This window comes from Lepisosteus platostomus, chromosome 12 (genome assembly GCF_059453375.1).
Source record: "Lepisosteus platostomus isolate fLepPlt1 chromosome 12, fLepPlt1.hap1, whole genome shotgun sequence".
NCBI classification, from domain to species: Eukaryota; Metazoa; Chordata; class Actinopteri; order Semionotiformes; family Lepisosteidae; genus Lepisosteus; species Lepisosteus platostomus.
Genome location: NC_142622.1, coordinates 3,222,137 through 3,248,669, shown reverse-complemented (window position 1 = coordinate 3,248,669; position 26,533 = coordinate 3,222,137). Strand labels below are relative to the sequence as shown.

Below are 26,533 nucleotides of genomic sequence, written 5' to 3'. Positions count from 1 at the left end.
AAAAGCACACAAAGAAATGTGTTCTCCCACACCCTATGTGAAAACTCCCGATCTTGTTCTTTTTAAAGGTTCAATGACAATTGGAATTATTGCTTAAGAAAACCCTTGTACAAAATAATGCCTTTATTCAAAGCCCTGTATGTTTTTTGTATACTATAAGCATTCTTTACATGTCCTCCAGAATTTAATATGCTTCAGTGAAGTAGTGGGTAGAGACGTAAGACTGTCGCCGATGACTGGTGTCTGTGAGATTTCTGTGGAATTAAAGCACAACACAAGCAGCTGCATTGTGAAACAGCAGGTTGTGAAAGGCAAAAAATACATATAATTTACTATAACAGTTTTATTTAAAGCGTGAATCGTTTGAAACAGATTTGTGTATACTTTATAAAATCACCTTTGAAAACAAACTTGCTTTCAGAACTGGATATGTACTGTATCTTTTAAAAAGGAACCGTAGTTCACAGAAAAACACAAATCCTACCATCCTACCTCAAATGGGATGATTTGACTAGGGAACCATCATATGTACATGGACATACATAGCTTTTTAAAAGTTCAAAAGTTCACTTAGACGATTTTCTTTAAAAAAATAAGATATTACAGAAAAAAACAACAACAGAACAAAGATTCATATTTAATTTTTAGGTAGTCCTGACAAAACGTAACTGCTGTCAACTTTATTTTTGGTAACATCTGCAAATTCATGTTCAATACCTAATATGAGAGAAAACATATTTTTACAGTTTACTAAAAATATATATTATTTGAACAAAAATAAATATTTATAAACAGATCACAGTAAACCCCAATCAGTAAAAACAACAATAATTACCAACAGGACACTTAAACAACAAATGAGAAATCGATGGATAGTAAATGCCTGGGTAATGAACAGCCAATTAAATATTCAGACAGTAATCATTGGTAATGCATAGGCTTTTAAGGATTAGACAGGACTGAGGCAGTAGCTAAGAGTAACTAACAGGCATTTAAAGGTATATTGTTAGGTAATGTTCACTAACAAACAGGAATTTAATGGACAGACACAGTCAGTTGTCATCAATAAACAAGAATATAAGGAGAACTAACCATCAGACAATAGCCTACAGTAACGAACAAGCACTTAAAGAATAGTAACATTCAGTAATCTTCAGTGACAAACAGCCATTTAATGGATATTTGCACTCAGACTATAATCATCAAAAATGAACAGGTATGGAATAGAGGCACTCAGACAGTAACCTTTTGAACAGAACATAAGTCACATAAGAAGAAGGCAGAGAATCTACCCTCTGAGGTAGGAATAACAAATTCTCAGAAAGAACAGAGAAATAATCACAACCTTTAGATAATGTGTTATTTACTAAAAACATTCAATTAAAATAAACATCCTAAATGTAATACATGTTTTTTCCCATTGCCTTGTGTCTTCTGCATTAAAGACAAAATTCCATTCATCCCAGAGATGTCTGCACCTGTAACATGAAAATGCACAAAAAATGCCAGATTGGTCAATGGGGATCATTACAGAAAATGCATTGATAGATTCTCCCAGTGTAACTCTAATTAGGAACGCTGAATATGCATTTACTCAATTTTCTGTTTTCCCAAACAGGTTCTAAAAATCAATAAATGCTATATTTTAGCCAGATGTAAATACAAACATATACAGTATATCATCTATTTAAATATGCTCTGTCTAGGATTCTCACATTTTTATACTTATTTATCACAAATTGCACTATAGACAGTAAAGCCAATAAATGCCCCATTTTATATTAATAAAAAACACAGTGGTTACAGTAGTTTTTCCAACAAAGCCTTTAACTTGGTTGTTTGTTGCGGTCAAAATCAACAAAAGGCTATGGAATGTATAGGTCTGATTTTTACTTATCTACTGAGCTTCAGGGGGAAACAAAATTTTGAATACATTGATTTTAAGCCAAATAAAATAATGACAAAGGGGCTTTTAAATCGTGCATTTGAAAATCAAGAATACAGGACATAGGTAAGGGCAGGCAGGCCTAACCTTTTTCTCACAGGAAGCTCCAGTGAACCCTGGGCGGCAGAGGCAGTGGTCAGGAAGAACACATCGGCCTCCATACAGACACTTCTGCTTGCAAACAGCTGTAGAACAGGGTTGCACCAAATAAGTGAATGTCGCTCGGACCAGCACGCTGACCGCTGGGTTATAGAGCACCGTTCCCAATACTTACGAGTTTGGCATTGCAGGCCTTCCCAGACGGCTGGGCAGTGGCATGTGTTGGGTCCCACACATTCACCGCTGTTTCTACACCTCTGCAAGCACACCGCTGTACACATGGAATCACAAAACCAAGCTCGTTAGTGAGGGGTCTGAACCCAGTGCGTGACCTCTACAGCACACACAGCAAGCACAAGCCACAGCAGAACTAAAACGGCCAATAAGATAGGAAGTAAGAGACGTCTCTCGCCTATTTATTACACTGCAAAGGAACAAGTAATTGGTTTATTCCATGCTGATAAAAAAGAAGAGAACACAACGTTTCGGCCGTGGAGCCTTCTTCAGGTGTGTCAAGGCTCCATGGCCGAAATGTTGTGTTCTCTTTCTTCTTTTTTTCAGCATGGAATAAACCTATTACTTGTTCCTTTGCAGCCTAAGCATGCTGACGCAGCTCCCCACCTGAACAATTTATTACACTGCCTTGTTAGACTCTCCCCTACCCCCCCCCCAAACTGAAGTACATGTCTCCACAACACGTGATCTCACTGCTAAAACACGCAATTCATTCATCTGGAGTGTCATATTATTCAATCTTGGAGGATGACAAAATGTCCAGCTGGCATATAAAGAAGGGCTGCCCAAGGTTGCTTATAATTCAGTGTGACTGAAACTACAGCATGCTGTGGCCCTCTAAGGACAGAGTGATTACTGAAATGGAGGAAACTACAGCATGTTATTTCATGAATACAGTAGTTAAGCAAAGCTCAGTTACCAAAGGCTCATGCAATGGTTCTAAATTTAAGACTTACGTGTGTTACACCTTTTCCCTCTCCACCCAGATGAACATGAACAGATATTGGGACCCACACACTTTCCCCCGTTCATGCACATTGGTTCACAGACACCTAAAACAAGAACAAGTATGTGAAACAGTAAATGCAGAGTTCAGCTTAGAAATTACTAATCTTTATTCTCTTTAGCCACACAGTGTCTGGATCAGCTCTGCAAATATAAAACAAAACTCTCTTAAATCCGACATTTGTTGCTGACGAAATAAAACGTTGTCCACTGTCTTGGCTGATTGACCTTTGCCTTCTTGGCCTGCCTAATTAGCTATCTATCTACACAGTGTACACCTGTATTTTTCTAGTCCTTGTAGATGTGTTTGAATTTCAGTCCTAGAATTCAATCTGATAGCTTTAATTGTCTTGCAAAACTTTACGTTTCTTATTAAAATATACTCGATAGAACAGAACGCAGCTTCTCACTTTTTTGGCATCTCTTTCCAGTGTACCCCTCTGGGCATGAGCACACGTTATTCCGCATGCAGTGCCCTCCGTTCTTGCAGGGGGGGCTGCACACAGCTGGAAAGCAGAAGAGTGGTTTCAGAATGACGGCTGCATTTTAAACGAAAGATAACGGCAATGTATGTGTTTGATACAACAACAACCCAAAAAAAAAAAAACAAGCACCGATGAAAAGATATCCTTACCAATCTGACACTGAGATCCATAGAATCCACTAGGGCAGACACACACATCGGGTTTCACACACTGTCCCCCATTTAGGCAAACAGGATTGCAGACAGCTAGGAAACAGAGGAAACCAACAGAAGAGCCCACATGGACATCAGCAGACAACAGTGACAGAACAAATCTGAGCAGGAATCATTCTCAGACCTTACAGACACAATATGGCAGACAGTTGACCGAAAGAGACTTAATGATGCTCTGAGATGTGCTTTCTTTACAGAATTGTTCACAAGACAAAGATATATCCTTCACAGTAACTACGAAAGTAATTGCGTTTCCTGATACCGAAGGTACTGATGTACTAAATTTACTCAAGAGGTTTTCCAGCACTTTCCAGTGCTTGTACAGTACATGGACAGTGATGTCTTAAATTCAGAATGACCACAATTGTAGCACTAACAAAGCTTAGAAACAGACTGAGCAGGTGGTGTGACTGCTGAGTTGAGCATCTGTGCCCTACGGAACTGCAGTGCTGTAGGGCAGCATGGAATCTCACCTGAGCTACATGAAGGTCCGTACCAGCCTGGTTTACACTTGCAAACATCAGGGGCAACACACTCTCCCCCATTGTCACAGTGCCTGTTGCAAACCACTGAGCAAAAAAAAACAACAAATTCAGACATTACTCATTAAAAGGGCTATTATGCACTGATGGCTTTTTTTTAATGCAAAAGCCTTTCAACTTCCACTGGGCTTAGACTTTGGGTGAAGTGACACATGAAACATTGGTGTTGCTTATTCATTTATTGGGTCTGATGTGTTACTGTGGCTACATGAAATTCCTAAACATATTCCTGTTTTCAGAAGATATAATAATAAAGTCATGCTGAATATCATTTCTAGGTCCATTTGGAGCCCCTTGTAATTATAACTGTGTAATAAGAGAATGGAGAGTAAAAAGGAAGTACAACACCAAGCTTGGAAGTATTCTTACTGGTTTCGCATCTTGGCCCAACGTAACCATAAGGACAGGTGCAGAGATTCCTGGCCAGGCAGGTCCCTCCATGCTGACAAGGTGGGCTGCAATTAGCTATGTGAGGAAAGTACAAGCTGTCACCTATTTTCCTTTTGCAAGCAAACATGCAGCTTTAGCGGCAGTTTCAGTACAGCTATGCTGTGTCAGGAATGCACCACAAGATTAAAAGGTTTAGCACAATCTCTCTTCGCCTCAGAAGCCTGCAGAAGACTGAGACAACAGAATCTGTGTACAGGATTAAATGCACAAATACAATTTACTGTATGTAACACCATGTTGCAATTATATTGTAATTACAGTGCACAGTAACAAGGAACACCACAGGATTAAGTGCAAATAATTACTCAGATTTTTTAGACTATTTTCCTATGGCAGAAGGAGTTTCATTCTGACAAATAAACGGTGAAATGCAATGGAATTATCCTGCTTGATGATTACCGTGCTCTTACCAACAAGTCAAAAGGAATGCTTTTACTTCTGGGAGCTTTTACTTCAGCAATATTATCTCAAGATGTTGAGAACAAAAAGCCTTTAATATCACAATTAATGAATTGGTTCTCCATATTTCCATGATGCCATGCAAAACACTTCCTGAAAATGTGAGTCCATTCCTTATGGTAGCATTACTTTGATGAAGAAAATCCGCTCTGCAAATACTTCCATCCTTCGCAACTTGTGGGTGTAAAATCCAGTTGAGAAGTCTCTTAAGTCAAGAGAGCTCAAGGAAACCTAAACAGAAAAACTAACTTCTGCATTGCAAGCATTTCAAATGCTTTCACGTTTAAACAGATTGTGACCACATTTACGAAATCACATTTACCTTCTTCACACGTTAAGCCACTGTATCCCAGAGCACATTTGCATACGTTGGGTTTGATGCATTTCCCTCGATTCTTACAGTCTGGCCGGCACACAGCTGTGTAAGACAGAATTCCATAGGACCGATTACTGAAGAAAACAACCTGCCAGCAACACTGACCGAGATGACCAAGATCTTCCCTTACCAATATGACAGCTGTATCCGGTGTATCCTGGCTTGCACTTACAGGTGTTGGGTAACACACATTCCATATTTCTGCCACAGGGATATCGGCACATGGCTGCAAAATAGTAAATTAAGGGAGGGTAGTAAGTATTTTCACACGGACAACACCTAGTTCCAGTTATGTTTTATCAAAACTCATGTTTATTCACACAAAAAAATAATTACTTTTATTCAAAGACAAAGAGACATTTTATCACAGACCTTAAGTCACATTAAAAACACAGAGCTTTAACATTCTGCTATGGTCTCCCTCCATCTTTGTCAAAGTCCTCTGGTGAAGCTAAAGGGAAAGACTATATGGATTCCTGAAAGGTCCTAAAATCCTAAAAAGAACTGAATTTACCACTGATAAACACCAAACAAACAACAACAAAACACCACCTGTGCAGTGCATGCCGTTGCCAGAATATCCATAGGGACAGGGGCCGCATTTGACTGTTCCCGCCAGTGAGGGTTCACACGGCACACCAGGGAAGCACGGAGAATCGGCACAAGTGACAGTCAGGCTTGTCAAGGTCGTCCCCGCCTCTGGGTCCGACAGCTCCGGCGGCGCAGCAGTGCCAGAGACGCCCAGCCCATGTGGCCAGCCTCTGCGAGCAGGGCGAACTCCGGCCCGGGAGACGCCCTTGTCTTCAGGCAGCCGGCCTGCGGGGACGCTCCTGCCTCTGGCGTCTCCGGGCAGCTCCTCTTTACTCTTTGAAAGCCGCCTGCCCGCTTCAGTCTCGGCGACCGGTGGCCTGGGAATCGGGAGGCCCGCGGGGAAGGCGGCGGTTCTGCTTGGCACGCCGGGTCTTTGCTCCGGCCTCGGCAGCCTGCTGCGAGTCTGGGGGAAGTGGGCTGTGGGCCTGTGAATGCGGGGATGGTTCTCTGTTGTCCTGTCCGACTGTGAAGGCGTCACCCCTTCAGCTCTCACACGAGTAGTTGCAGAGGTGGTAGTGGCAATCACCGTCCTGCCAGCTGGAGTAGTCACTGGCCTTGGTCCTGTGAAACAATGATCATCAGAAGGCTGACTTTAAGAAAATACAGTCGTGAAAAAATATTGCATTTGATTTCCCATAACTAATAGTGTTATTGAAAGCTGCAAATTATATAAAAGGAGTCATTAGAGAGTACGTCAAGACAATATTATTAGTGTAAGATGGCAAATATAAAACATTGACAGTCAAAAGGTTATTTTACGTTAGAAATACAAGGTAGCAATTTATTTGTGAAAACACCATTAAAGAGACATTCTTACATGCCCTTTCCTTTTTGTACCAAGCAAATTGAGAAACAGAGCCAGGTTCTGAGTAGTCTGAGTAAATGTCCACAAATGGCATTCAACCCATGTGATTTAAAAACAGCTGAATAGCATAATGCTGACACCAATATTTCTGTGTCACAAAGAACTAACAATGTCACTGTTCAGTTGTTTGCTGTGATCCTAATGAATGCCGTAGAGGGCTGAAATATGTTTGGTGTGAGTCACTCAGCTCACTCACTGTTGCGAAGAATGAGCCAGGGAGCTGCTTCAAAGGTGTAGATGGGGTGGCGGACGGGATGCCAGAGAGATACACACATAGAAGACCTGGATGTGAGATTTAAATATGCAGGCGAGCAGAAGATTGTGAGATTACTATCTAGCCTTCCTCCCAAACATCTGTCATAAACTCCATGTATCATAAAAGACCAATTAAAATTAATTTGGTCAGTACTGAGGTTAATTCTGATCACTTTTATTGAGGTAAAATTACAGTAAAAAAAAACATCCTTACTGGGAAATAGGACTCTTCTGCACCTATGACCATTCCCTACAAATCCAGGAGGGCAGGATCCGCAGGTGAAGCCTGTCTCTGGAGGTCTGCGATCAAAACACCGCACCCCTGGGAAACAGGGCTGGCTGGAGCAGCTGCTGGTGTCACCTGAAGTGTGATCAGGGCATCAGAAACGTCTTTACACATCTGAGAAAAGCAGCACGATTTGCACTGCATGCCAATCCTCAGGGTTGTGCAGGGCCTGGAGTAAATTCAGTAAGCAGCACCTCTCCATCACCCCTCCCCTTGATACAGTTAATAAAAACAGTTACTACAAACATCAAGGACTTAGTTAGCTGTATATCTACAGTGCACACCTCATGGACAGTGATGTGCATGTTTAATTAAAAAAATATAAAAAGACTGCAGTTAACAATCAGGAGATGACATGTAAAATTACACTTAGTTACAGGAATTTACATTAAATTTGACTCGCCTTTTCATGTTTTTAGATCCTTTGAATGCTCAATACATTTTGAACCCAACAGAATTTAGTATTACTTGCCAGAAACAGTCTTGGGACCAGAAGCTTGAAGTTCAACACTAGTTTGGTCTCTGTAAGATGGGTCGGGAATGCCTTCATCAACCTCCACATCCTCCAAACCACTATCATCACGGGAACTGGGAGTATGCACCTCAGTTTTTCCTTTAAAACAGTAAGAAAGGTCATGCTGAGAACTTAATATTGATCACATTGCAGATCAGTTATCATAAATGTGTTCAGTTTCAGTAAATAGGATTTGATGTTCAAGGTTTTCCTCTAAAATATGTCCTGCTTTAGTTACTTAACTACTGTATCTAGCTACTGTGTTTTGTGATTCAAAACAACAAACATACAACCCCACAAAAGCCAAATAAAGATAACAGGATTTCCAGACACAAGAGTCATTTAGTGTTTTTAGCATAAGAGCGTCACATTCATAACTTTGTTTGTTTTTCTGCAATGAACCCCAGAAGCAACATCTACCACAAACAAAAATAATCAAAAACATACGTCTGCACGTCCTCCCATCTCCAAAAAAACCTAAGGGGCATGGTCCACACACATAGGAACCAAAAGTGTTGTTGCACAAGACCCCGGGGGAACAGGGGCTTGAGACACATTCGTCAACATCTTCCTGGCAGTCAGTGCCTGAAAGAAAAACATCTCATTTTACACTCTTAAAAACAAGTACACTGTTTCCCAGCATAAATGGTGTAATAATAATAACAACAACACATTTACCTTTCAATCCAGATGGACATTCACAAAAATATGAGTTCAGTCTGTCCACGCATCGGCCTGGCCCACATGGACTAGACCTGCACTCATCCGTGTCCACTGCACATCTCTCTCCTTCCAACCCAGGGGGGCAGACGCACAGATATTCCCCACTTCCAGGGGGAAAATTAATGTCTGTTACACAGGATCCCCCATTCAAACATTCACACGGCTGGATGGCAACCTACAGTAGCAGACAGGTTCCTTGGGTTAAGGAAATTGAGAACCGTTCACAGTTTTTGTCTCATGGAAACCGCAAAACTGAAAAATGTATCACATATTCATAGCTCCCCCTAGTGGCTCATGTTTAGGAACACGCTTTCAGTTTTAACTGTGATGACACTTTACTCCGTTTGATGTGATTAAACAGAATTAATCATAAATGACCAAATGATGGATGAACAGGAAAGAAACAGTGGTTAGTTAAAGCTATGTGTTCTTGTGCATAGCGAAGCAAACAAGGTAACTGCATAATTTCCACATTAACTTTTATATGCTACACAGCAGCCACGGTACAGAAACATCCAGCCACTAATCCTATCAATTGCTTGAGTACTGTAACCGGAATAATATATCATAACTACAAAGAAGATAGTGACACAATTATAAGTGGTGACATGGTTCACAGATTCAATATGTAGTGTTCTGTTTTTAAGGGAAAATATAATGGCATATACATGGTTCCAAACAAACTGCTAACATGCTAACAAGCTTTTTTGACCCCTACCATTTTATTAGAAAATCCATTATTAACTACTTAGTAGACTTTTATTGTTATATTGCTGTTTAAACTGCTGGATTTGAAGTGCTCCTGGATTCAAAGGCAGACGTTGAATACCATGCATGCTTTTTCCAAGACTCAGGTACCAGAGTTGGAAAGCAAAAAACGTTATTTTCTTTACCTGCACGAAGGCTCTGGTTTGTGCATTGCAGTCATCTGTCACAGCAAATTCAAACGTTTGCAAAGCAGCACTTGACACGACCTTCCAAATCAGCAGCCCAGCAGGGGAGAGGACTGCTTCTCTGGGTCCTGACTCTAAAGTGAAGAGGACAGTCGAGCCTTCGGGATCTGATGCCAGAAACTGATACACAAAGTTTTCACCATAGAACGTGTGGAGCTCTTGAACGGGCTGGAACTCCGGAGGTTCGTTTTCTGTGGGGAATAGGGGGGCAACAAAAGACAGACTTTACTTCTTCAGAAACAGCAGCGAGATACGAACCAGCAGCCACAGGTAAAAACCACAGAATGTGGAAGGACATTCGAAAACAGGTGGCACTTGTCAATGTAAAGGGTTGTGGGAGTACAGTACAAGCTACCCAGCCCTGCTGTTGAAGTCCATACCCTGGCTTTTTTCAAGAAATGGCCGAATAACATCCACAGTTAGGTATTGACTACCAAATGGGCTTAATGTGCTATATGGGCTAAAAGGCCTCTGATTGATTGTTCTTATCGCACCTTTGGTCAATAGCAGCTCTTTACAGGCTGGAACAGAATGGAAATGGACACATTTTGTCCTGAAGATAATATGCACTGGAAATAGACTTGTGTGATTTTTCAGCTTTCTTAAATGATCAAGACTTCTATTGTATATCTTGGCCTCCTGTTTTGTAACCTTCATGGTCAAGAAAAGTGTCTTAGTTTAATGTTCAGGAAATAACAAATATTGGTGACTTTTACAATGCAAACCCTGCTTGAAATGGAAGAGAGGCACTAATATCTTTGAAGTTTGTATTTTTTCAGATTGGCATGTTGCTACAAAGGGGCATTTCTAAATATGAATATTGTCTCATTCACTAAAACTGATACCTTTTCAATACCATAAATGACATGAACATGTGCATATCTGGAGTGCACTTTGGCAAGAATACTGAATGGTATTTCTTTATAGTGTTCTATTACATACTTTCAGCAACAGACCACGTGAATTTAGATGAGTCTGGTCTACACATCAGGCATGGGCTGGTGGGATTTGAGTCTCCTTCTGCATAGCAGAGTCCATCTATGTTACAGGTCTTTTCCTAAATGAGCACAAGAGCAATAAATCCCGTTATTCAGAACAGTAAAATTTGCATTGCACAAATGATTGGAATGCTTGGGATGAGCACACTGTATATCAGAGGATAACCCCAATAAAACATAAAGGAGAACTAAAACAAACCAAGAAAAATGCTTTGCATTCAATTGTCATTAAGTCGTTAGGATGTGACCTCTGACATATAAACACTAGATTGTTTCCTGAGTTTGAGGTAGTAAAGGCAATGTTAACTGTGGGAACAGTGAGGCAGACAGCTGCAAGAACAGCTCAAACGCTCCACAGCCCCCTCCCTCTCTCCCCGTCCCATCCAGCCAGGCACACGGTCGCAGGCCGTGCATTCACTGGACCTGCTGAACGCACCTCGTGCTTGTTCCCCAGGGAGAGGAAATGCCCCCCACTGTGGGGAGGTCGAGCACGGGCTGTTGCAGTAAACAGGATAATTCCACTCACTCTGTCTTACTCTACTTGCCCTGGTTCTCTCCCACACAGAGGACGAGTACTCCCTCTGGGTTGGCCTAACTAGCCTAAGCCTTTCTCCACCCACTCCGTCCTGTCCAGACTGCTATGGCTCGCCTTGCCTCTTCTCATCTTTGCTCTGGTTTTCTCATTCTGCTGCAGTACTGCAGTCCCTCCACACACTGGGCTGTGTCTCGGCTGCTCTGTTCTTGCTTACTTCCCGTCTCTCGCCTGTCGCTATGCCCCTCCTCGCTCTCTGCGCTCTCCCTCTGTCCACCTGGTGTCCGGCCCCCTCTGTCCGTTCTCCCACTGCCAGAGCCCTTTCATTCCCCACCCTACTGAGACGAACAGCCCACAGGAATCTGGATTCCTCAGTCCCTCATCAACCCTCCGGCTCCTGCTCAAGTCTCACCTGTTCAGACAGCACCTATGGTCTCTCAGCTCTCAGCTACATTCTTCCGTGACTCTTACGAAGTATTGCGCTAATTCTTTTAATTCTCGCACTGGTTGGTAATGTAATTCACTAGTTGTTCTTATTCCTTGTAAACATGAAATACATACAAACAGGGTGTTTACTGAAATGTTTTAATGCATACTCTTTCATCTATGGGTGCAGCACATGCACAGCTCTGCCAGCTGACATTTTACAATTTATTTTTACCGTCTGTGCCTGTGTGATTGATCATTATATTTACACCTAAAGTAAACCTGGCATATATTTTAAACTGCCCTGGATGAGGGCATCTGCTAAGTACATCCCTGCTGATAGTAATGCTTTCAGATACATAAATTATGCTTACTGTATGTGTTTGCAGAGTCTTCAGATGATGCTGTATGCACAAACATTTCAAGTGCACGCAATTTTTCAGGTTGCACAATATGTATAAAATGATTAAACATACTTTTAATGTGCAGAGGCCTTCCGGGTGGGGTTCACATGTCTGACATGCACCATCGTACAACGTCAGGGTCTTTGCATTGCTGAATCCATAACCATCGTTAGTAACCTGGAGAAAGAGAATTTTCCTGAACAACGGTACACAGAATTCTGATTTTTTTTTCAAAATAAGCACCGCAGTGATAAGATGTACCTTAATTTGCCACCTGGCAATGGGTTTATCATCAACCATATCTATGTCCAAAGTGTCTGAAGGCGGTCTACTCTCTGATGGCAACTGGCAGTCCACAACGTTGCTACTGAAGAAGGTGGCGACTGTAAATCGAGGCTCATCAAGAACCCACTCGTCACCAACATACTGTTGATAAGCAATAAAAGAGAAAGCTTTAATTCCACTCTTTAAATATAATATTCCCCCAGATAATCAAATCTGATTGAGAAACTGACAACTGATAAACCCAGGACCCTGAAGCTGTGGAGTAGTAGTGTTGATTACTAATATTGCTATTGCTATTACAAGGCATTTTATTTCCAGGGGAAAGTGAATTCAACTCTGGGATACAATAAGAAAACGGGTTAAGAAAATGAAAGCGTCTGAGGAATGAATCTGAATTGAATCTGAAGAAAAGAAAGTATTTAGTTAAATGTACAAATCTGAGATTGTACCTAGAGGAGAAGCCGTGGAACAGGTAAAGGTTTATTCCACGTTGAAAGGAAAAGAAAAGAGAGACAATTTTTCGTCTTTGGGGCCTTGCACACCTGAAGATGTTGTGTGTCTTTTCTTTTCCTTTCAGCCTGGAATAAACCTTTACCTGCTCCTTTGCAGCCTATGCATGCTGAGGCAGCTGCTTACTTGAAGAGAAGCAATTCTGAAAACAGGAGAAGACTTTACGCAGTGAGTTATTTTTTATATTAAATGTAGTCAAACAGCAAATAAGACATTTTATTGTGAAAATTCCTTTTAGACATTCTTGCACTTAGCAGTGCACTTAGCACTTAGCAGTGCAAGAGGACAGATCCCTTGACACATCACATACACAGAGATGAATAACAAAACGTACCCTTTCCTTTATGACTTCGCATTTCAGCTCAAAAGAGTCCCTAAAATGGTGTCCAAAAACCCGTACCGAAGTGCAGTCATACTGACGGACATCACAAAGTCCGGCATTTTCTAGATCTGTGATTTGGGGAATCTGGTCGTCAGCTCAATATTGAAAAAGACAAACAAGCCGACAATCAGAAAACACAGATTTTTAAAGAACAAGAAACTAAATACCTGAGGATGTAAATAACAGTCATACAACATCTATTAATTAATCTATTAATTGTGCTGTGCAGAAATGAAGTGAGGTAAGAGCAGAAAACTTTCAAATTTCAAGCAGTTCTGTTCATTTTGGGAGATATAAAATTAAATATATAATTATTTTCAGTAACTGCTTAGTCTAATACAGGGTTGATGTAAGGCAGAACACTATCCTGACAAACAAGGTAAGCTATATCCTGGACAGAATACCAGTCCATCGCAAGGCCCACATATATACTATATAGGTGCCCACATATATACTATATAGGTGCCCCTATATATAGGGGAACTTTAGAAACACCAATTAACCTAGACCAGAATTGCTTGTTTAGCGACACTGATGCTACCCTACGGATTTCTGAATCTCAACACCAGCTTTCCACCACATCATCATTCAATGATAATACTGTGATTTGCTGCTCATATCTAGCAAATGTAAAACATAAACAAAGGCGGTAATAATGACCACAGTTGCCTATTTTTAAAGACCCAAGACCTGGAGATTAAAAAAAAATGGCAAAGAAATTAATTAACACACGAGTCGGTTCGGGATATATAAATAAGATCCGCCTATAGTATACTTCCATATTCAAGCTTAATGTGCCTTGTACAGGCTACACCTACCAGATAAGACACTGCAGTCGTAGGAACCAAAACCCTGGAAGCACACACAGCCCCACTCAGTGCACTGCCCGTTCCCACTGCAGAGGTTAGGACACCTCAGAACGGACAGCGCGCTCCCCCTCTGCTCCCCGAAGTCCCCGCCTTCCAGGAGCCGCCGCTCGCATTCGTTCTCCAGCAGGGCCGAGGCCGCACCCAGCCAGCCCAGGTCGTCCTTGAGCTGCAGGTCCCGCACGCACATGCCCACGGCGGCGTCCCGCACCCTCCCGCCAAGCCACCGGGCGCAGCCCGCGCCCGCGCTGGAGTTGGCGACGGAGCGGCGGCAGAGCTCGGCCGCTCCGGGCTCGGTGAGCCCCGACGGGGTGGGCCAGGAGGGCACGGGACCGGCCCGAGTATCTGTCGCGTGGTCCTCTGGGAAGAAATAACCGAAGCCTTCCAGGTCTGTCTGGCTGAGGCTCTGGTAGGGGGCGTTTGCACTATATCCATAGTATATCTGGCGCTTCCACCGGCTCCTTCTGCTGAGCTGTCTCCCATAGCTGGGAATGGCCTCCTTGTCCGCCTGGCTGAGCCCTCTGCTGGGAGAGGGATCTTTCCCTCGGCTCTCTGAGCCGGGATGCAAGGAGGCAGCCTTCTGTCCCGCTGCCAGTCCTCCAAACTGGCTCCCGTTTAGGCGGTGAGCTCCGGTCAAGACCACAGCCGGAGAATTCCCCGCGGCCCCAGCCCCGCGCTTGTCCAGGCCCCGGACCAGCTCCACCGAGTGGACGTACTCGGCTGTGATGTCCAGGGTCGGTATTAGAGTTGACAGCCTAACATTTTCACGGCGAGTGCAAGGAGATACGGGTCCTGGGTTCAGAGGAGAAAGCAGCTTGTTAGGAGACGGATCAGCCCCCAGAGGGTCTCCCCCGCAGTTGCAAAAGTTTCGTTTCTTCTGGGGGCTCTCAAAGGAAGGCACTCTGTCAAACAAACTGTTCCCTGGAGAAATCCTGGGAAAACAAGAAAGGGAAATTTAGTGATTTAGATACCATGAAAAAACAAGCTTTAAAAATATCTGTCAACAATTTATACTATTCTTTTATTAAATGTTTTACATGGCTTAGGTTAACCTATGATGTGCTGTATATCACTTTATTTCTGCTTCCAATTCCGAAAAAAAGGATGAGTATGAGAAAGAATTCTGATAGGCCGGTGGTAATTGTTTCTCTTAAATTAACACAATCAGAATTTCAGACATAATCAACTTCTTAATCCTGACCACACATGACCACATGCCACATACTGTACAAAACGCCTCAATTTCCCTTTGGGATCAATAAAGCCTGATCTTATCCTATACACACTCGCAAATATTCATCTTTCAACATGTATTATAAGCATGATCCCTACCACATGGGGTCTGTTCTTTCCCCTGGAAACAAGTTCAATAATGTCTGGACTTACCTCCATTCATTAATAAATGCTAAAGGATCCTGAAGTGTAGCCCCATCACTGACCCTGTGAAAATCATTTCCAGGATCTCCATCAAATATCCCACACAGACCCTCTGTATGCCCATAATCGGAACTGGGTGCCCTGAAGGTTAAGCTCATTCCCCAGTCAGCTACATCAGCACGAACAAAGGCTCCTGAAGAAAATGTGATCTACAACAAAAGAAAATATGTAGGCCATTCCTGAAAGGAGCAATACATTGAAATACAGTATACAGTATGGATGTGTAATAGTAGATACACTATTTTCCCTTTATTCAGAAAATACTGAAACAGGAATACTTCAAAATGTTTATTTTAAGGATAACAAAGCATAAAGGAATGTTCAATGCATACAAATAGCACACAATTGTGCTGCTCGTATGTTATTTTGTATATTTTATCATTCATAAATTACAATAATTAGCATTATATGACATTAGGACATACTTTAACCTAGCTTTAAAGGAACTTGTGCCTGACAAGCACATACAGTGCATGAAACAGTTTATTTTATGCGCCATTAAGAAATATAAATTCATAAAGACCTAAGTTATTGTAACATGGTTTAAAAAAGTCCACTTACTGTTACTTTTCTTCCTTGGTAAGATTCTGTGATTTTGATATTATTACTAACAAGATTTCTGTTCTTCACTGAGAGGTGTGGTCTAGTTTCTCTGAGCTGTCCGTTGCACATGTCAAAGGCAATAATATCTCCTCCTTCCTGGGCTACAAAGCCACAGATGCAGGAGGCTGGAAAATGTAAACTCCCACAATCCCACTGCCGGACATGAACGTCAAACTCCCGCAGTGAGCTCTTATAGAACACAAAAGTCCCAATCTTATAATTATCATAACTCCTACAAAGAAGAACAAAGTCAGAAAACGGCTGATTTGATTTTACGCTTAGCCATTGAAATGCACTACATGTAACCACAGCACTGAATTCTATAAGGCAGTTAACATGAATTTAAAACTCCTTTTTCAAGTCATGTTCATTATGTGCAAACAGTCATTGCAGCTCAAAAAAATCAATATGATATACACCTTGCCCAGGATATTTATAACGAACCTTGCATAGCTATGCAGTAGAAAAACAAGCAGTCACAAGTGTCTGCAGCTGGCAGTCTAACAAGAATATTTAAACACATTGAACCTCAAGCAAAAATATTGAGCTCAATAAAATTAACATGAAACGCACATACTATTTCACCTAACACATGGGAAATAAAACAATACAATACACAACAAAAATGTTTACTTTGTATACTTTAAGCAAACACATAATACAATACTAATAAAGCTTTTGCAGTACCTTCCATCAAATGTTATGATGTGAGGGTCTGTAAATGCATAGCAATAAGAAGAAGGAATATCCTTGACCTCAATCTGCAAAAAATACAAATTACTCTCGGTTTGTAGTCGGGCACTACACACGCTGGATGTTCAAACTTCTAAAGTAAGCCTGAAGGGTCTTCACAGCAAGACAAGTCAGTATTCATTGCTTATGATGGAATAAGGAATTGTACTATTTTTTTCTGGAGTTTAAACTCAGATGATGTTGTATAAATAAGTAAAACAGGATCAAGTCTCTGATTCCAGCAGTTAAATGAAACATTTTTTCACTTGCTTTTTTCACTCTGTACTGTACATGTGACAGCAGTAGTTTTTCTGAAGATTTTTTTTGGGGCAAGAGATAATGTTGTAATTTCTTATTTCCATCAAAAGTCAAAGGATGGCACAGTCAAGCAAAGATTTCTATTCAAATATGATATGATTGATGGTTTTCTTCCCAACACTCCATGCCTGACTGTTGATCTTGACTATAACAGTGAACTAATGGGACACTGTCTCACCTGGACGCCCTGTGGTATATAACCACTCCATAGAAAGCTGTTTCTACCCAGGGGTTTGACTGTGATTTCAGTGACTCTGTCACCATCCTGCACAAAGTCCGTCACTGCTGTGTAGTGCACAACAGCAGAAGCACAGCTCCCGTTAACGCAAGGCCCCTGTAGGAGATCAATCTGGCAGGACGACAGAACAACGTTCGGGCCGAAACGTGCTTCACCTGAAAAGATCGAGAGGAAAATACTGTACAAATACAACGAAGTCCATACCAAGGTGAAAGGCTTTTGGCCCAAACTTAGTTATACAAATGAAGAACTAATACAGGAAGAAAGTACAACATAAAGGCCCATTCCAGAGACAGAACAACAGAATGCAAACTGTCCCACTCTTGAGTAAGGGGCACAGCTTGTGTCCCCTTCACTCCTTGAGTTCTCCACACAGGCCTGGTGAGAACGGCCCAGCAGAGCCTGAACTGCTCCTGCACAGCATGAATTCACACATTGCAGCTCTTCCCCATAATATTTCTTTTAGTTGGCTGATGATTTCTTGCATTTTACCCCATTTATACAGTGTCCTTGCAATCGATGGGAGCTGTTACCACTTCTGCTGTTATTCATGTATGATACAGGTGCAAGCAGAAATGAAATGTCTTGATCAAGGGCTGAACAGCACTGTACCCAACCAGGATTTAAAGCCACAGCTTTCCAGTTACAAGTCCTGAGGCACTAACTGATATTCCTCCATGGCAGCTAATGCTACTGCCACCCATCTTGATATTGTATTTGACTACACTTATTCACTGTTCCACACAAAGCGTTTACCTTCACTGATGGTGCTGAGATGGAGGGCGACGGAGCAGTCCTCTCTGGGAAGCCCCTCAGAGCAGGGAATGGGCACTGTGCTCTCAACCTTTAGTTTATATTCCTTACCATCTTCTGAAATGGATGAAACCTCTGGTTTCAGCTAGAAGAAGAAAGAGTCATTCCGTGACTACTCGTGATCGATTCTGTTTTTTTTTTCAAATCAAAAAGATATTTAAAAGCACAACTGCCTGCAGTACGTTATTTTAGGATGAACTCGGATCGGTTTGCTCTGGTGTACCCTGATTCCAGCAAAGAATTCCTGGCTCTCCACTGGTGTGCTGCGGACGTCTGGTGACTCCAAAAAGAAGCTGGAACTACGGCAGTAAATCTATTAATCATAAACAAATCACACGATTTATAGATGACTAAATATTCAGTATTCACTGCATTTAGGTTTTAACAAGGTCTGATGAAAACTGTTTAGCAATTTTTGCTATTTCTAGACATATTTCTGAAATGCCATTTTTAATTTTTTTTGACAGTATTATCAAACCAAAGGACCAAAGGGATGGTGAAACCACTTGTGAAAAACGTTTGCCTTTTCTTTAGAAGGAAATTATTCTTAATTCCAAAATGTATATTCTTATTTCACATCAGTTGCAGATTTCACTGAGAAAGACCTCACAGATCCTAATTTGTTGGTTTTTTTTGCTTCACAACTCTGTACGTCCCTCAGTGCCCGTACAGTGAAACAAACACTGGAAGACACAAGTGGAAGGGTGGAGGTGCAGTAACACACAGAGTTGTAGGAGTATGTGACAAGCTGTCCAGCTTGCAGTTCAAGGCAATACCCTGGCTTCGTTCATGAAACAACTGGGTCTCAGGAATTTCAGATGAATCTACTACTAACAATCAAATGGGCTAGATGGGCCAGATTTCTATACACAGTGTACTTTGAGAACACAAAAAATATATATAACATTCTTGCTTGAGTTGTTCCCCAGAGCAATCTGACTGAATTATGCTCGATCCCGGGTCACACTGCACCTTGTCGCCCAGTCTAAGATTTATTCCATCCAGTTCGATGAATGAGAAGGTCTGCACAGTCGTCTCCTGCCTGAGTTCTTCCCTGGTCCCGTGTGGAGACAGCCGAGACCATGCGACGACGTATCCCAAAGAGACGTTCGCATTCTGTCCATCAAAGGAGCATTTTAGGTAAATATTCTCACCGGCATACTCTGCCACAATTTCAGGAACTGATGGTGAGGGAGGGAGATTCCCTATAATAACAAAAAAACACACATTACACAAATAAAAGCCTCAGTTGTGTCACTTTTAGATATTGTTTTAATTGTATATTATTATACAATATCTTGCCCACTGTGAAGTTAATTAGCTTTTTGTTCACAGAATCCTTTTGAGTAGGACTCATTTAATAGACAAATTATATCAATGACCACCTATGTAGAATTAAACCATTTGATTTCTGCAAAACCATCTTGAATAACCAGATATTTTATGTATGAATAATTTTGTTGTATTGCTACATGGTTCATGCTACATTTAGGCCGTAATTAAAATTTTAACTTCACCAATTACAAATTACAACCTGCACTTCAATTAACAAAGAATCAGGCACAAAAAAAAGTGTATTATAGAGTATAAGAGTATTTACACACTTGCCTAATCTGTGGGAATAAGAAATATACTGTATAATAATATATTTCTTATTGGTAGAGTTCTTATTTCCATAGATTAGGCAAGTGTGTAAATGTGCTTTAATATGACCCTGTATGGCTTCTGTTTATATTATAATGACTAAACTTTGACCCCTCTGATTTTCTATTTACTGCTCACAAACATGTACCTCTACAATGTCCACCAATATATGTTTCCCCAGGACCACAGGGAGCTGGTTTTGAATCGGACACCACTGCAAAACACAACCACACTGCAAAGTGAGTGTACTGCCTCCACTGCAACAGTGATCAAAGAAATTCAGCACATTTATAATCTAGTGTCTTAGATGCTATAAGAACAGTGCCTTAGCTGATCTTCCTGCGACCTAAGACATCTTCAGATTGTCACAGAGAGTTCTGCACTAACAAGTAATGCCAGTAAACAAATTTCAGTGAAAAAATGAGAACCTGGACCAAAAACAAGGTCACTGTGATAGGTGAGCCTCCCTGGAAGTAGTGCATGTGGGAAGTATAGAGATGAAGACAGGGTCTTACTGACATTCTTACCCTCTGAACAGTAACCCATGCATCCCTGAGTGGGCTGCAGCAGATACACGTAAAAATCACCACAGTTCCTGACGCTGACAGGGATCCGAAAGAGGCAGCAGTCCTTGGTGCCGCTTAAGAAAAACTGCCAGGTTGCACAGGCGGTGAGCTGTTTGACCTCCATGGGCCGGGGAAGAGACTCCCCGTCTGACAAGGACAGCCACACTGGGGCTTGAGTTCCGCAGTGATTCACCTAAAAACACAAGCCAGAGAACACTTGATCTAATCCAGGACCACAGCCTATCCCACCAAGCAATGGGCGCAAAGTGGGCTACACCCTGGATGGGACGCCAGTCCATTGCAGGGCACACAAAGACACACACTCCCACCAGAGATGATTCTCCCAGAAGCCAATTCATCTGCCTGTACTCTAGGTCTTGGACTGTGGGAGGAAACCCACGCAAGCACCGGGAGAACATACAAACTCCTCACAGACAGCACCCCAGGAACAGAACCCCAAGACCCCAGTGCTGCGAAGCTAACCACTGCGCCACCATGCCACCCATATGCAACTGTCCTTCAGCAGAAAGACTTCCGGAAATACAGTGTTCATAAAATGTAGGAAACCTGGATGGAGATTTTTTCTTTATTTGTCTCAGATATTTTCCCATTGTCTCCTTGAGAGCATGAGAAACAAGACGAGACCATTAAACCCAGCTGGACCGTTTGGTAGTTACAGTAGTAGCTAATACTCTGACGATCTCATTCCATCCTGCAATTTCTGACTGGGTTGTTTGTTCCAGACTCCCTCAACCAGCAGAAAGACATCTACAGTACCAAACTGCTTGGAAGGGCTCGGTGGGCCAGGTTATACATAAAAAATCTCAACGGCCAGTGAGAGACATAAACAACTTAGCGATCAGCCTAGTGAAACATTACCTCCACACATTTAGTAGGCATGCTAGCTGGCTTGTCAAAGATCTGAAACTGATACCATCCTGGGCTCAAGGAGTGGTCGCATATCAAATCCTGAATGGCTGACTGCTGGAGCCTCTGGGAGTCGAAGCTGACACTCCTGTAAGGGTTCTGAAGGATCTGGTGGCCTTGCGAAGTACATTCTGGAGCTGCAAAACAGTCATCACATCATCAGCACTGAGCTAGGCCAGTTACACACAGAAACGTCCACAAGGAATTTAAGATGTGGTGACAATAATAATTAATAAAGAAACATAAACGGCTATTATACTCAGTTGATAGAATTTGCACATTGAATATACTGAGCTTTCAGAGGAGTTACATTTTGAAAAAGCTTATAAAAACACATGCCCTGTTAAAAGTGGAAAATACACTGATTATGACGTAATTCATATTATCAGTATCTGCGAAGAATTTGCCTTCATTTCACAATCCAAAATAATTGCATGGCAAACACTACTGCAGCCAAATAGTCATTAAGCACCACACTATTTATGGTAGTGCAGTTTTGTTTCTAGCCAAAATAGAAAGGTACAATTTATCACAATGGCAGCAAAAAGGTCAGTTTCAGGTTACATCTGCAGTTTGGAGAGATGGTGAGTTTGATGTGTTTTACGTAAGAAGCTAATATTTTCTGATTAAAATTGTAATTAAAATTGTGAAATAAATATTTGCTCAGGAAAAAAAAACAGTTGGCCGCTGTAAGTGGTGCTGGTGGACCAGTAGGTGGCGCTCTTCAACTAGACCAGAATTTCCAAACCAATGCTTTCTATGGTTACAGTCTGATGTCCTGATGTCCTGAACTGAAGTCCTGACCACTTGGTCATTAAAGATCTCACACCAGCATGAGTAATAAGATGTTAACACTTTAAAATGCAAAAAAGCTGAAGACAAAAATAACATTTATAAGCAAAAAGGGATTAACTAACAAACACACAGAAATCCAAAGACACCATCTACTGTCACATCTGCTAATAAGAGTTCTGTACCTCCCCTTCATATAAGGCCACCCAAAGGCCTCCTGGTTCAGAGGTTAGAACAAAACACAAATAGTTACCATGTCCCCTAGCAAAGTCACAGTAATGATGATGATAATAGCAGCAGCAAACAAAAAACTCTAACGCACCGTGACAAGCAGCCTCAATCGGCCAGCCTTGGCCACAGTTCCATTCATCTCACTTAAGCCTGGTGGAAAGAGACTAAGAAAACAGTGGGAAAGCGAGAAGGAGAACAAGCAGTGAGCTAGTGACAGCCTACAGAGTCCTAGCTGATGAAGAAGAGCTCACACTGGAGAGGACAGCCTGCAGAGTCCTAGCTGATGAAGAAGAGCTCACACTGGAGAAGACAGCCTGCAGAGTCCTAGCTGATGAAGAAGAGCTCACACTGGAGAGGACAGCCTGCAGAGTCCTAGCTGATGAAGAGCTCACACTGGAGAGGACAGCCTGCAGAGTCCTAGCTGATGAAGAAGAGCTCACACTGGAGAGGACAGCCTGCAGAGTCCTAGCTGATGAAGAAGAGCTCACACTGGAGAAGACAGCCTGCAGAGTCCTAGCTGATGAAGAAGAGCTCACACTGGAGAGGACAGCCTGCAGAGTCCTAGCTGATGAAGAAGAGCTCACACTGGAGAGGACAGCCTGCAGAGTCCTAGCTGATGAAGAAGAGTTTACACTGTAGAAGACGGCCTGATAAAAAAAGAGCTCATATCCTTCTAAGGTATCCTAAGAAGCACATGAAGTGGAAAAAGTTATACAGAAAAAACAAAGACCATGTGAAAAAAGTACAGAGCCATGTTTAATAAGTAATTCCTATATTCTTGAGCTGTATTTATAAGATCAGGTTAACAGAAAAATGTTTAACATTTCAAGAAAACAGACATCTCGTCTTTTTCTAATCCAATTGTGCCACACTGACGGATTTGATTGTTGAATGCTTTAAGGTACCAGTAATGTCTGTTCAATGTCACAGTATGCCTGGCTACCTCTCTGGAGATCAAGAACATTTCCAAGTAGGCAAAAAGGTGCAAGAGCTCAGAGTCTGGCAGGTACCACTGGGCCAGAGATTGCCTCTTATTTGAGTATAACTTCTCTGCAGTTCTCTCATGCATTGTTGCGTTCGTGCTTTTTAGGTCAGAAGTTGGATCATGAAATGAGCATTTTACATCATTACATCTGCACTTCTTCAGCCCATTAACAAAGCTGCCCAAATTCCATCCGGACTCAGAAGACATATACTGAGCTGTCATCAGTAGCTGAGCTTGCCTTTCTGAGCTCATGGCTGAAGAACCGGTGTGTTTATGCAATGTTTTTTTTTTGTTCTACACTATTCACCTGCCACTTTTTTATTTTAAAAAGTATGATGTGACTGAAAATATGTGATGCCTGTTCTTTATTGATGATGCTAGTTATTCACATCACAAGGTAAATATTATCAGTTGGTTTCTAACAAGGTATAGACTGCTTGCGAAACAGAGCTATTATACAGTACGTCTGTAAAATCAAGCACACATTGACCTGAATGATGTATACACAAAGCTAAGAGCATGTTTCAACCGCTGTTGAATGACAGTAATTTAGGAAGATTAACCCCAGTCTTCTTACTTTACGTGACATTGCTTTAATCAGGAACAGAACACCAACCGACTGCTTTTCTTGGAAGGGGGCGGGGCGGGGGATTCAGAGTCCTAATGTTTTTTGAGTGGATATGACCAGTAATATACCTTTGGCGTGTACCATATGTGTCAAACACAGCGATTTTGCTGTTTAAACCACACGTAAAACGAGCACAAAGGATGATAACTGTGTTGAAATATAAAGAGACACAGGTCACAGAGCCAGCGGAGTCAGAAGAGAGCAGTGTACAGGGCTCTGCACGCGCAGCTGGAAGGGTATACAGTAGATGTAAGTCCTTGCTTCAGGAGCTACTATTGGGGTATTAATAACCTACAGTATAATGGATAAGGTTCCTAGTAAAGAGAGTCATACATCCTTTGATTGAAGCACCAATTACATCTAAAAATATATTTATTTGCTTTCAATTCATCTAGATCTTTATGTCTAAAGAGCGTGCGTGTGTTTAAACTACCTCTATACAGCAGGAGTCAGACCAGCACAAGTTGTTATTTCTTTTCTGTAATGTCCTGTCTCTTTCATGAACTAGCTCCACTGAATTATCCTGACTGAGCAATCAGCTATGTGATAATTTGTCCCCTGTATGAGTTTTCTGTGCAAGCAATGTGTTTTATTATTTAAATGTAAGTGAGAGTTACACATACTGTGAAGGTACACAGAGACAGGAAGATGTTTTCATAACCAAACAGCATGTTTGTGTTTTATGTGAGAAGTAAATCTTAGCACTCGATTAACTGTTTTAAATGTTACAGAGAAAAGAAGAAAGAGAAAATTTTCACTCATGGCCTACAAAAAAAACCTTGCTTTGGCTCTTCCTAAAGAAACACAAATTGTAAATCAAGGCTGAAGTCTTTCTCCCTGAAGTTCCCGTCACAGCAATATAGCAAAATACAAATACGCGAAATACTGCCATATTTACAAATAACAATTCTGTCAAATACTTAAAGTAACTCTTACAGTAAGTACCCAAATAACTACACAAAACGACTTAAGGAGCTTAACATCATTTTCCCCATTATAAATTGCCTTAGCTTGTATAAAAGCAAAACCTAATAGTTTTTTAAAAAAAAAAACCGTCTTCACGCTCCGTTTCCAGTCGCCCCGGGCTGAAATGATTAAGATCATTGCTGTTCCTGCAGGCGAGCTGTGGAAACGCCGGACTGCCGCTATTTGGATTTCAAAATCGCATCCTGCTGCGCCCGGGCAGCCGCACACCCGAGAGGCCCGTCCGCTCAGACAGCAGCCAGAAAGTGTTTCCACCAGACTGTACATAACTGAACCCACAGGGGAGGCTTGGGTGTCTCTTAACGAGGGGGGTTTCACAGGATTGGCTGATAATTATGCGATAAATTCGAACTAAGCAATGCCTTCAGGGCATCCTCGCCTTCACGCCGGCGATGTTCATATTGTGCTGCAGTCAGTTTATGCTAATCGATAGGACATATTTATTAATTTGCCTAAACTGCAATAATAAATGTATAACATGGTCTAGGCCCTGCACTGTGAAAAAACACATTAATACATAGAAGAAATAAGTGCTACTGATAACTTTAACATAATTCGTTTAATATCCTCGTGAACAATCCCCGAATAAGTACAGGTAATACTAAATAAAGTTACAGAGCTTATAGGATAACAGTAAAAAGTGTTTTTCAATTTCAGACAAATTCATCTCAATAACGTGAAACGAGTTTTTAAAAGACTTTTAACCGTGCCTTTCCTTTTTATGTCTCAATGTTTTAATAATATTAACCCAACAGCAACCTTGATAATAAACAACAACAGCAACAACAATAGTAATTAATTAGTAAAATTCGAATTGAAGCTTCTTGCATTTTCTGAATTGGGCATTTGGTTATATGAAGCTGCTACTGCCGCTTGTAATTAAAAGTGTCTTTTCCATAATAAAACTAAGGAATCCACGTAACGATCTCCATTTTAATTGACATACCTGTAAGGTAAAAGTTGCACGGAATAGCAACCTTGAAGGTTTGTGCAACACAGAACATTTCTTACCTATCTGACAGTAGATGGTTGTTGTCATCAGTAACTTCATCGCAGTCCAGATTACAAAACATCCCACACGTTCCTGACGTGTCATTGTCCTGTGAACGCAAATAAATGAAAATAACTCGAACTCTGCATTTGGTAAATATTCCGAAGTCTGATACACTGCTTCAAACGTGCCTTTCAAACGGACTGTGGCCTTTCTATCCTCCTCTTACTGAGATCAGTGACTGAATCAGTTTCTAGCGAGGAAATGCTTCTGAGAAAATGCTAAGTAACGCCAGTGCACAGCGGTTCCCTAAGAGTTTGTTACTCCTCACACAGCTGTGCCTGCAGAGCATCAGATAACAGACCTCTGAAGGACTGAGCTCAGCTGACGGACCACAGACTGCCTGGCAGCCGGCGGCGCGCCCTTTCAGATCAGCGCGTAAGGACAGAACACGAAAAGTGTTCAT

General features: G+C 41.6%; 1 protein-coding gene across 1 annotated transcript; it reads right to left on the bottom strand.

Moving 5' to 3' along the window:
- Positions 1-328: 328 nt before the first annotated feature.
- Positions 329-26,533, bottom strand: vwde (von Willebrand factor D and EGF domains). The gene is made up of 33 exons (XM_088600463.1): positions 26,259-26,533; positions 26,088-26,176; positions 21,409-21,593; positions 20,491-20,722; positions 20,112-20,177; positions 19,292-19,524; positions 18,543-18,632; positions 18,263-18,404; positions 17,447-17,661; positions 16,906-16,979; positions 16,177-16,450; positions 15,565-15,764; positions 14,131-15,110; positions 13,265-13,407; positions 12,397-12,561; positions 12,208-12,312; positions 10,718-10,832; positions 9,716-9,966; positions 8,778-8,997; positions 8,547-8,684; positions 8,058-8,198; positions 7,514-7,660; positions 6,141-6,740; positions 5,719-5,814; positions 5,535-5,630; positions 4,673-4,768; positions 4,235-4,330; positions 3,699-3,794; positions 3,475-3,570; positions 3,016-3,111; positions 2,220-2,315; positions 2,033-2,130; positions 329-1,478 (listed from the first exon to the last, which is right to left on the bottom strand). Exons 2-33 carry the CDS (start codon positions 26,170-26,172, stop codon positions 1,458-1,460), a joined length of 5,688 nt encoding a protein of 1,895 aa, XP_088456589.1. The 5' UTR covers positions 26,173-26,176; positions 26,259-26,533; the 3' UTR covers positions 329-1,457.

Coding starts and splice junctions, on each gene's coding strand:
- vwde (XM_088600463.1), bottom strand. CDS start 26,172: ATGACACGTCAGGAACGTGTGGGATGTTTTGTAATCTGGACTGCGATG. Junction 8,998..9,715: donor AAACCAGAGCCTTCGTGCAG/GTAAAGAAAATA, acceptor CTGCTACTGTAG/GTTGCCATCCAGCCGTGTGA. Junction 8,685..8,777: donor ATGTCCATCTGGATTGAAAG/GTAAATGTGTTG, acceptor TTTTTCTTTCAG/GCACTGACTGCCAGGAAGAT.